This window comes from Emiliania huxleyi (genome assembly GCF_000372725.1).
Source record: "Emiliania huxleyi CCMP1516 unplaced genomic scaffold EMIHUscaffold_643, whole genome shotgun sequence".
NCBI lineage: Eukaryota > Haptophyta > Isochrysidales > Noelaerhabdaceae > Emiliania > Emiliania huxleyi.
In genome coordinates, this window is record NW_005197177.1 from 4,561 (window position 1) to 15,537 (window position 10,977).

Consider the following 10,977-nt stretch of genomic DNA (forward strand, 5'->3'; position numbering starts at 1 on the left):
AGCGTGGATTCCGGCCCCCGCAGCCCCTCGTCGCCCCGCTCGCGGCCAGCGTGCGAGAGCTGCTCCGGGTGCACCGGAGCCCACCCAAGGGGGAGGGGTGGTCAGAGAGACGCGGCGGGCCGGGGAGAGAGGGGACGCGCGCGCCTTCGAATACTCACTCGTGGCGCCGGCCGGCTCGCAGGGGCCGCCAGCGCCGCTACGGAGGCGCTGCCCGCCGGGAAGGTGCTCGGGAGGGGCGCTGGTCACTCCTTGGCGGCGCCTGCGGCCGGAGGGACGTGGGCTTCGGCGTGGCGAGCAGCGCGGGCGAGAGAGGGACGGCGCGCGGCTCCCAAACGAGCCGCACGGGCTTCGTCTGGGCCGCCGAGGCCACCTCCTTGGTCGAGGCGGCGGGCGTGATGGCGAGGTGGGCCGAGGCAAGCGTTGAACGTGCCGCCATGCGCCCCTGAGGAGGGACGAGTGGGTGGGGTGCCACGGGGCGGGGGGGGAGAGGTGAGAGGAGAGTGGTGGTCACCCCCACGAGGGGTGCGAGGACGCCGTCTGCCCCCCCCAGCCCGCCACTGACGCCGTGGGGGCGGCACGATCGAGGGCGGTGGTCGGGGCCGGCGGGCCGTCTGAGTCGCCCAAGCGGTGCTCTGCCGGCTGGTGGACGCACCCGAGAGTGGCCCGAGCGGGCTCAAATTACGGAGCCGCTCCCCGGCCGTCCCGGGCGCCTGTCACGCGGGCCGATGGCCCAGCCGTCCTGTGAGTGGCTGGAGCAAAGGGGGGAGAGCTCAGGAGGGCGACGGGGCAGGGAAGGGGGCGGTGATGCGGTGCGGCGGGGTCTACTCGGCGGCGTGTAGAGAGGAGGTGCTAAAAGGCGACTATAAAGAGGCGTCTACGGGTGATATGGTGCGCCACGACGGCGGGAGAGCTCTCTCCCGCCGCCCCGCGGGCCGCCCCGAGGGGCCTTGCAGCCCACGCGCTCAGGCGCCGCTGTCGCGGGCAGAAGCGCCGCAGTGAAGGTGTGTCGGCCGCCATCTACAGGGAGCCAAACCGCTCGGGTAGGGGAGGCAAGCGCGAGCGGGTGGAGGGCAGTCTCGACCCGCCTACGGCGTTGTGGTGAGGGTGGGTATGTGGGCGACTTCCATTGAGTCAGGAGCGTCGCCGCGCGCCGCCATCGCCCGCCGTGTGCCTCTCTGCCGGTGAGCGCGCGACGCAGGCACCTATCGTCAGAGGGGGGGGAGGGTGAAGCGCGAGCGTTTCGTGGACCTAGGAGCCGCGGCAGGCGGCATGTAGCCCACTGATAGCCCCGACCCAGGCCTCGTAGCTTCAGATCCCGCGCGCCGGGTCGTAGTATCGGCTCTGAGACGAGGGTTTGGGCTCCGCGATGGGCAGCAGCGACTAGAGCCTTGCCCAAGTTGGACCACTTTCTCTAGCTGCGCACCATTTCGCGTGTGGAGTTTTGCCGAACTATGGTGTGCATAGGCTGCTGGTGTGGGGCGACCGGGTCTCACAGTGGGGCATCGCGCGTGGGGCAGAGGCCAGAAGCCCGGCGTGTCGACCAGCGAGTCGGGGTGCATCGGCTGCCGGCGTGTGTGTACGATCGAGGATGACGCTACGAGGGTCGCCCCCCCTGGCTGACAGCCCTGACGCCCTTCACTTCGCCGAAGCCGGGAGTGGCATATGCGCTGCGTCACGCTCACGAACAGCCGTGCGCAAGTGGCGATGAGCGAGGGCTATGAGTGCAACGCGCTGAGGCGGAGCTGACTTTGCTCGATTTTTAGCAAAACGGGCCCAGACCCTTGGGGACACCTCTCGGGTGGGCTCGGGTGCACCCGGCTGCACGGGGAGGGCGCGCCGCGGGGCGCGTGCGGCCTCTTCGCGCTGCCCGACCACGCCCACTTTGGGGAGGGCAAGGGCGGCGAGGAGGGGGGCGGCGAGGAGGCGCCGCCGCGAGAAGGGGAGGGCGGGAGGAGGAGTGGGGGAAGTCGCGACTCCGCGACACGTGTCCCTGTAGGCGCGGCCAGACTACGAGTCCCTCCTCGAGCTGCTGGCCGAGGAGGGGCTGCTGGCGGAGCGGGTGGCGGCGGTGCCGGCGGCGAGGGCGGCGGAGTGGGAGGCGTCGCAGGGTGCGATCGAGGTGGAGGGGCGAGAGCACAATGTGCACATCTTTCTCGTGCGGGCTTCGGCGGCGGGTGGAGGTGGAGGGGTGAAATCATGATGCGCACGGCGAACGGGATAATGGGCGAGCTCGAGATAGACACCTCGATCTTGGTGTTCGCAACTCACCGGCGAGCGCCCGCAGCATTCGCCGACTTCGAAGAAAAAGAAAAACGTTAATGAATAAAGCTTAAAGGCGCACCGGACCCACCTCGGACCTCGCTCAAACGGCGCGCTGCGCTGACAGCAGATAGAGCCGTACACAGGCCTGCGCTGAGGCTACACGCCTAACGCGCACACGTACCGTCGGGTACTTATTTTAAGACGAGGTAAACGGCAATAGATCCGGCCCTCAAGCGGCCAATCGATACCCAGGCTCACGGAATCGGTCCCTCGTTGTACAGCAATCGATCCTTCACAGTGCCCGTCCTGCCAAACTTGCCGAGAATCGGTCCCCCACCCAGGTCACCTGTGGCGCGAAGCTCATGTCTCCCGCCCTCGGCGCGCCGACCGCGCAGCGGCGGCAGACCACCCTCCGGTTCGAGGGGCGCCTGGGGCTGAGCGGGCTGCCTCCGCCAGAGTTTGGCTCGCCCACCGGCGGGCTGTCACCCTGCCACGGGTCGCAAGCCCTCTGTCTGCCGGCCGGAGCGCAGGCTGCGCAGGCTTCCAGCAATTGGTCCCTTGGCAAGCGCGAATCGGTCCCCCTGGCTCCAGGAACTGATCCGGCACTGCATCCGGATCTATTGCTGTTTACCTCGTCTTAAAATAAGTACCCGACGGTATCGCAGTCCCGTTATCAGCACTAAATCACCGTCGAAAAAAAGAAAGAAAACAACCCCAAGGGAGGGATGGGAGGACGGCACCGTCGCCTTATCTAAAGATGACGCCTTTTTTCTTCTTCTCGCGCGCCCAGAATTCAAGTTCATCGCCCGTACCCCCAGGGCCATCGCCCGTACTCGAGTACCCCAGCTCGGCCGGCCAGCATGTCCACGCCTTGGTACCAGCAAAAGCGCCAAAAGCAGAGAACGCAGCCGGAGCCGCCGGAGCCCCTCGACGCGAACTCCGGTAGCGACACCGAGCTGCAGGCTGACGATAGCGACGAGGGCGCCGCCGCGTCCCTCATCCTCATCGGAGCCCTCACCACCTCGTCTGACACCTCAGCGGAGCCCTCACGGCGCAGCTACACATTGCTGGGCGAGCGCGTGCTGATCCCAGCCATCCTCAAGAACAGCACGACGGGCTACAAGTGCGTGTCCTTCAGCCACCAGTATAAGAAGTTCAAGGCGCATGCCAGGGTTGGTGGCAAGCAAGTCCACCTCGGCTACTTCGACACCGCCGAAGAGGCGGCCTCCGCCTACGCTCGCTCGGCGTACGGCCGTGCCGACGCCGCCAAGCTGCTGCAGCCTCGCTCTGCTCCCACTGCCGCTGGCGCCGAGGCGATACGGCAGGCGGAGAGGGAGGGCCTGACTCTGGCCACCAGCAGTAACAACAGCACAGGCTACAAAGGCGTGAGCTTCTGCCCGAAAGGCAGCAAGAAGTACAAGCTGGCGGTGAGGGTTGGAGGCAAGCAGGCCACCATCGGCCGCTTCACCACCGCCGAGCAGGCGGCGCTCTTCCACGCCCGCAGGGAGGCGGGCAGGGACATGGTTGCGCTCTATCCTCAAGAGACACCGCCGCCGCCGCCGCCGCCGCCGCCGCCCGCGCCTTCCTCTGCTGCTGGCGCCGAGGCTGTCCGGCAGGCGGAGAGGGAGGGCCTGACTCTGGCCACCAGCAGCAACAACAGCACAGGCTACAAAGGCGTGAGCTTCACCCCGAAGCAGCAAGGCAGCAAGAAGTACATGCTGAAGGTGAGGGTTGGAGGCAAGAAGGTCACACTCGGCCGCTTCGCCACCGCCGAGCAGGCGGCGCTCTTCTACGCACGCAGGGAGGCGGGCAGGGACACCAGCGATCTCACCGCGCCGCCGCCACCGCCGCCGCCACCCGCGCCTTCCTCTGCTGCTGGCGCCGAGCTAGGCTGAATTAGAGCGAGTTCGAGTGGTGTGCGTACGGCGAGAGCCTCCAAGCTTGACTTTTCTTTGCAATTTGCCAACAACGACACCCACACGCCGCATCCTCGTCCACCCACCCAGCACATGAGCACATGACCTCGAACCCACACCCCCTTTCGGGCCTTGCTTGCCAGCCTCCCTCCTCTGGCTCCTCCGCGCCGCCTTTCAGCCACATATGATAGAGCAGCCGCCGGTTAGCTCGCGATCTCGCTACGCCTTCTTCTCCGTGACGGTGCTTCTCGCGGTGCTGCTCGTCATCGTCTCGCATAGCCGAACAGCAGACTCTGGGGCAGCTCTGAAGACGCTGGGCGCCGACTCGGCGCTGGGCAGCATCGCACATTTGGGAAGCCGCCTAGAATCCTTCAATCAGTGCATGGCTCTTCGAAACTCCTACTTCCTAAAGCTAGCCATCAACGAGTTTTTCGCGACGACGCTTTGGAGCGATATTGACCCCGAGACGCCGGATGCCTCCATGGATCGCGACCCGTTTCCCGAGCCAACCGAGCTGAGCGGGCCTCCGTTGGGATCCGGTTGTTTGCTCGCGTGTGCAGAGAATCTGGGCGGAGAATTGCGCACGAACTGGCCGCAAGCCCTGTGGAGCCTCGGCGGCTGGCTGGGGGCAGCGAATGAGACGACCAACTGGCTGGGCTCGGCGCTGGGCGGCTCTAGTTGCGGGGAGGTGCATACTATCCACGACCTCGGCGGCTCGATTAATGGCGTCCAAGGACTCGAACTGGTCGACCTCGACGTAAGTCCGGGGCATTCATGTCACCCCGCTGCGACGGCCTTCAATGTCATGGGCCGCCTCACGCTCGCCGTCGGGGCGGGGGCGCCCGATTTCGGCTCAGCGCTGGGAAGTGCGATTGACGAGGCTCTCCTGAGCCGGCGGAAGCGGCGAGGCGAAGGTAAGCTGGAGATTCGTTCCGCTGTGGCTTCTCACTCCGTCTGCAAGATTGGAGGCGATGCGCGGCCCAACGCCTCGTTGGAGGTGGGTCCTCTAACGCTGGGCGCGTGGCTATACAACGTCACCCTCTCCTCGAGTTTCGCCATGTCCATCGCGGCATGCTCTGTGACGAGCATCAAGGTCAGCGATGTTGATGTGGGCTGGGAGGCGGCGTCGGTAGGGCACCGCGCAGGTCGGGACATCCGCGGAGACGCCCCGTTTTCGTCCGTGCGGCTTGGGGCATACGGCGGCGGCTTGGGGCGTGTGTTCGACGACGACGACGATGAAAGCACCGATGACAATGTCCGGGAGGCCGACTTGTGGGCGTCGGTGCAGAGCTTTGACCCGGGCGCTGCCATGCGCACTCTCGATGGGCTATACATGCGGCCGCAGATCTCGGCGAGCTTGCAGTCGGCACTGAACCGGATCCTTTCCGATAGCCTCCCCCAGCAGCTCTGCGACCGTGGGTCAGCCGAGGGCATGGGCGAGTATGCCAACAAGCTCGCCACGTCGTCTTCGGCCGCGGGCGCTGGACTCAAGGCAGGGTTCGGAAGCCGCTTCACGCGCCTATCAAAGGCGGGCGCCGAGCTTCGAGGCGCAGCCAGCACAGGCTGGCAGCAGAATCAGCAGAATGTTGCAGAGGGATGGGCAGACGTCCGCAGGGTGGCCTCGTACACGAGCTTCCTCGAGCACGTGCAGCTGTTCAAGCAGCTCTCGAAGATGCAGCGGGACAGGCTGGTCGGGTCGCTCGAAGAGGTTGTGTACCAGCCCGGTGAGGACATCATCACCGAGGGCGAGGTCGGCACCCACTTCTACCTCATCGTCGAGGGCCAGGTCTCCGTGACGAAAGCAGGGCAGGAGGGCGTGCTCGCGCGTCGCTCGACGGGCGACTACTTTGGAGAGCGCGCGCTAAGGACGGGCGAGAAGACGACGGCGACGGTGAGCGCGACAGGCGCTACGCCTGTTAGGCTCGTGCGGCTAGACCGGTGGGCCTATGAGCATATGCTCAGCCCGGTCGACGATCTGCTCCCAATGCGCAAGTACTCGTCTCCACCGACAGCCCCGCCGCTCGCTGCACTGCCCACCAAAGTTTGGTGGAGTAATTGACGCTGACGGCAGAATGGGGACCTGTCACAGCGAGACGTGCGCCGCCGCGGAGAGACGACACTGCGCGGGAGGGAGACCGCCGCGAGTTTTGTGATTCCGTGCTCAAAGTAAATAATCGGGCCGTGACTAGTCGTACGGATAGCAACACTTCCTCTCCCCCCGGACGCTCACACCTCTGGCCAGTCCTCCTCCTCCTCCTCCTCGTCGTCCTCGCTCGCGGCGCGCATCTTCAGCTCGAGCAGCGGCCCCACCTTGTCGACCTCCTCCTCGCTCGGGATCACAAAGTCCGTGAGCGACGCCTGCCGCCCCACCAGCACGAGCGGCGCGCTCAGCGCCATCACGAAGTACTTGCCGCCGCCGCGCGAAAAAGCGCCCACCACGTCTCCGGCGTCCGCGTCGTCCTCGTCCGCGTCGTCCGCCATGTCGAGCTCGTCGTCGTCGTCGAGGTCGCCGGCGATCGAGTCCTCGCCCGCGTCATCGATCGCGGTCTCGACATCGCCCGACAGCGTCAGCGTGAAGGCCGTGTCGAGCAGCTCGAGCCCGTACTCACCGCACGCCCGCCGGGCGGCAGGCAGCAGCTCGCGGATCGCGCCTGGGTCCTCGACCTCCGCCAGGACGCCCTGCTCGGCGTCGAGCGTCGCGAGGATGGCGGGCGTGTCGCGCGGCAGCAGCGAGGCGTACAGCTCGCCGTCCAGCTCGGCCGTCTCCATCATCGAGCACTCTATCCGCTTGCCCTCACTACCATCGAGCAGGCTCACCTGGAAGGACTCGCCAGCATCGAGCTCGGCCGCCACAGCCGCACGCGACGGCGGCGGGCAGCCTCGCCGCACAGCAGGGGAGTGCCTCGCGACAGGGAGCAGCCCGCACGAGTGGAGCGCGAGCGTGATCATCGTCGCGGCGAATTCTTTTTATTTCTCTTTGGAGAGACGGGCGCCTCCCTCCAGCTGGTCGGGCGGGTCGCCGTATGGAGGGAGCAGGTGGTGCCGGTCGAGGCGTCACGCGAGGAGCGCGTGGAACATTCTGGAGAGAAAGAAACCGCAGGGGCGGAAAGCAAACGAAGAGCAAGTGGGGGCTCGTTCGAGGAAAGGCCACCACCACACAAACAACTCTCTCAACCACACAGGAAGCGGCGAAACTTTGCTTCGAATTTACTTGGTTTACCCGGGCCGGCGGGTTCGCACAACCCGGCGGCTTCGAGGTTACTTGGTTTACCCGGGCTGGTCAGGTTGGTTGCGCGCCGCCGGTTCGCAAGACCGCCGTCTTGGTTCGCGCGCAGTGTGCCGCGGTGCATGCCCAAAAACGGCGCAACTGTGGCTGACAGCGGCAGCTCGCCGGCCGCAGCCACGCCCGACAAAAGCAGGCCGGCGGCCGCCAGTACTGCAGCAACAAACGGCAAGCGGCCATTCGCTTCGGCGCCGGCTGCCGCCGCTGCCGCCGCTCCGCCTGCCGCCGCCCCGCCGTCCTCCTCCCGCGACGATTCCAGCTCTCCGCCCACGCTGGCGCCTGCGCCGTCCGGCTGCAGCTCGAGCTCTGGCGCCTCGAGCAGCGACGCGGCGCTGATCGACGAGGAGCCGGCTGCCGCGGCGGCCGCCTCCGGGCCGGCCGCCGGGCCTTCAGCAGGGTCCTCTGCAGGGCCATCGGCTGAGCTAGCCAACGGAGCAGCGGAGGAGAGAGCAGCGGAGGAGAGAGCAACGGCGGAGGGAGCAACGGCGGAGAGAGCAACGGCGGAGAGAGCAACGGCGGAGAGAGCAGACGAGGAGGGAGGAGCGGAGGAGAGGGCTGAGGAGGAGAGGGCTGAGGAGGAGAGCGCTGGCGCGGGGCGCGGTACCTCCGATGCGGCGCGCTCCGCCGCGGCGCTGGCGCGGATGCTTCTTCTCACGTGCCGCTCCCGCGCCTACATTCTCGACCGGCGCGCCTTTCTGCGGGTGCGCGAGAGAGACACCTCCCGACAGACAGACGCCCCGAGAGACCTCCCGAGACACACCTGACACCTGGCGAAGGCACACCTCGCGAAGGCACACCTCGCGAAGACACGTCCTGCCCTCCTAACGCCGCACACGCCGCGCCCTCTCCCCTCCGGCACCGCACCACCGCTCCGCTGCTCTCGACAGAGATTGACGCCCCCGCCCCAGCTCCCGCCCAAGCCTGGCCTGCCTCCGGCCTGCCCCGCGCCTTGCCCCTCCCACCTTCCCCGCGCCCTGCCTGCCTCACACACCCCTGCCCGCCCGCCCGCAGACTCCGCTCGGCGAGCAGCGGCTGCAGAGACGGCTGGCACCGCGGCCTAGATGCGCAGCAGCACGGCCTCCGCGCGGAGCAGACACGCGGGAGCAGTCTGCACTCTTCCGTCTTCCGCCGCCCTGCAGCCTCGTTCCGCCGCAGACGTGGACCCGCACTCGCGTGGGGGTGGACAGGCTGCACGCCAACCCCCCCCCCCTCCTCGTACCCCAGGCAGCGCAGCAGCCCGCGGCGGCGTCGCACCGGCATCCGCCGCCGCCTCAGCAGCGCATGCAGCACCCGCCGCATTCGGCGCAGCGCGTGGCCGGGCAGGGCAGGCCGCCGCCGCCGCTGCCGTCGCACGGGCAGGCCATGCGGCACGGCTTCTCGATGGCGGGGCCGGCCATGGCGGGGGTGGGCATGGCGGGCATGGTGGGCATGGCGGGGGCGGGCATGGCGGGGGCGGGCATGGCGGGGGCGGTCTACATTCCTCCGGCCCACGCGGCGGAGCACCATCCAGCCGCGCGTGTCGTACCGCCGCCGCTGGGGATGCATTTCGCGCAGCCGGTGGCTCCGCACGCGGTCTTTCCTGCTCTCGGCACCCGCACGCGCTACACGGCTCTCGCCTTCTCGACGCGCGGCTTTCTTTTTTCGTAGGCGCTCCCGCACGCGGCGCAGTACGACGCGGTGTCGCACGCAGCGCCGCATAGAATGCTGCACACACGCCCCCTCCCCATTCATCAGCAAGCCTTCGCCATGACGCGCGTGCCGGCTGTATTCCGCTGCACCTCAGCCGCACTTCAGCCGCACTTCAGCCACGTCCACCGTCTTTGCAGCCTCTGGATTTGCGCGAGGCGCAGGTCAGCGGTGCAGAGTTCCGTACTCACACTTGGGCTCTGTGCAGGTGCCGCAAGGACCCATCACGGCCGCCGCCCACCACGCAATGCTCGCGCGGCGAGGGTAATGCGACGCTTCCGAGACACGTCCAAGACACGCCCCTTCCCCCTCACCCCTTCCCCACTCCTGCCCCTGACACACGCACACGCCCCGTCAGCACCTCCGCCTCCGCTCTGCCCGCGCCCGCGCCGCCCTCGTCACGTCGTCCACTGACACGTCCACTGACCCGTCCACTGACATGTCCGTTGACACGTCCGTTGACACGTCCACCGACACGTCACGCCCGCGGACACTTCCGCCGACACGTCCACGACGCGACCGCAGGTACCCTCCTCCGCCCCACTTTGCGGGCGCACGGTCGGCCGCGTGCGGAGACGGGCTCGGGCGAGTCTGGGGGCACGGGCCGCAGCAGCAGCAGCAGCTGCAGCAGCAGCAGCAGCAGCAGCAGCAGCAGCAGCAGCAGCAGCAGGGGTGGAGGGCGGCAGCTGAGCACGCGCTGCACCAGCATGGTGCTGCGCTGCATGCTTTGGCTGGCCAGGCGAGAGAACCCGAAGCGGCTGGCGTGCTCGGCCGCGCGCGCGTGCTCGCCCAGCAGCAGGAGGACGCCCGGTCCATGATGGTCGAGAGGCAGCAGCAGCTGCAGCGCCAGCAGCAGCTGCAGCGCCAGCAGCAGCAGCCGCAGCCGCAGCAGCAGCAGCAGCAGCAGCAGCAGCAGCAGCAGCAGCAGCAGCAGCAGCAGCAGCAGCACGGGATGAAGCGACCCTTCGAATCAGCGGCAGCATCGCGCTTCGACAGCGTGCGGCGGGCGGTGCAGCAGGCGCCCGAGGCTGCCCGCGAGACTGCGGCCGCACCACGACAGCCCACGAGATGGGTAACCACGGTCGACCTCACCGATTCGCCGCCCCGAGACTCGCCGCCCCGGCCCTCGCCTCCACGGCAGCCTCCGCGGCAGCAGCCGTCGCCACAGCAGCAGCCGTCGCCACAGCAGCAGCCGCCGCCACAGCAGCAGCCGCCGCCACAGCAGCAGCCGTCGCCACAGCAGCAGCCGTCGCCACAGCAGCAGCCGTCGCCACAGCCGCCGCCGTCGCCACAGCAGCTCCCGCCGCAGCAGCAGCAGCCGTCGCCCCACCCTCACGACCCGCAAGCGATGGTCAACGGTGGGGGCGCCAGACGTGCGCCCGAGAGATGGGGAGGTGTGGGCAGATTTGCGCCCGAGAGCGCCGCCGCTGCCGAGAGCCCTGCCGCTGCTGAGGGGCCCGCGGCGCCGGAGCCGGAGCCGTGGAGTGGGATCATGAGGGTCGACGGGCGGGTGTACCGACGCAACGTTGCGCACTTTGCCGCGGTTCGCGCTTGCAACACTTGCCTCTCCTCCCCTCCCCACCACCCCACCCCACACCCCAAGGCCCACTCCAGACATGACACTCCAGACATGACTGTGACGTCCTCCTCGCCCTGCCGCACCATCCCCCCCCCCCCCCCCAAAAAAACTCCGCCCCTCACCCCCCCGGTGGGTGCACACCAAGCAAATCCCATCCATAGCGAGCACTACAAAGATAGATGGGAGCCACTCGCCCGCCGTGTCACTCCCCAAAAGCGTGGCGCCCTTACAAAAGGAGCGCCGGGCCCGCA

The 10,977-nt window shown here is 68.1% G+C and overlaps 3 protein-coding genes across 3 annotated transcripts; 2 read left to right on the forward strand and 1 right to left on the reverse strand.

The window, feature by feature from the left end:
* Window positions 1–3,122: 3,122 nt before the first annotated feature.
* EMIHUDRAFT_120477 (hypothetical protein) lies at window positions 3,123–4,157 on the forward strand (the record flags this gene model as incomplete). The annotated part of the gene is made up of 1 exon (XM_005763180.1): window positions 3,123–4,157. One exon carries the CDS (start codon window positions 3,123–3,125, stop codon window positions 4,155–4,157), a length of 1,035 nt encoding a protein of 344 aa, XP_005763237.1.
* Window positions 4,158–4,362: 205 nt separating this feature from the next.
* Window positions 4,363–6,237, forward strand: EMIHUDRAFT_248202 (hypothetical protein; the record flags this gene model as incomplete). Its single annotated transcript, XM_005763181.1, has 1 exon — window positions 4,363–6,237. One exon carries the CDS (start codon window positions 4,363–4,365, stop codon window positions 6,235–6,237), a length of 1,875 nt encoding a protein of 624 aa, XP_005763238.1.
* Window positions 6,238–6,404: 167 nt separating this feature from the next.
* Window positions 6,405–7,127, reverse strand: EMIHUDRAFT_120478 (hypothetical protein; the record flags this gene model as incomplete). Its single annotated transcript, XM_005763182.1, has 1 exon — window positions 6,405–7,127. The coding sequence occupies one exon, from the start codon at window positions 7,125–7,127 to the stop codon at window positions 6,405–6,407; it is 723 nt and encodes a 240-aa protein (XP_005763239.1).
* Window positions 7,128–10,977: the final 3,850 nt, after the last annotated feature.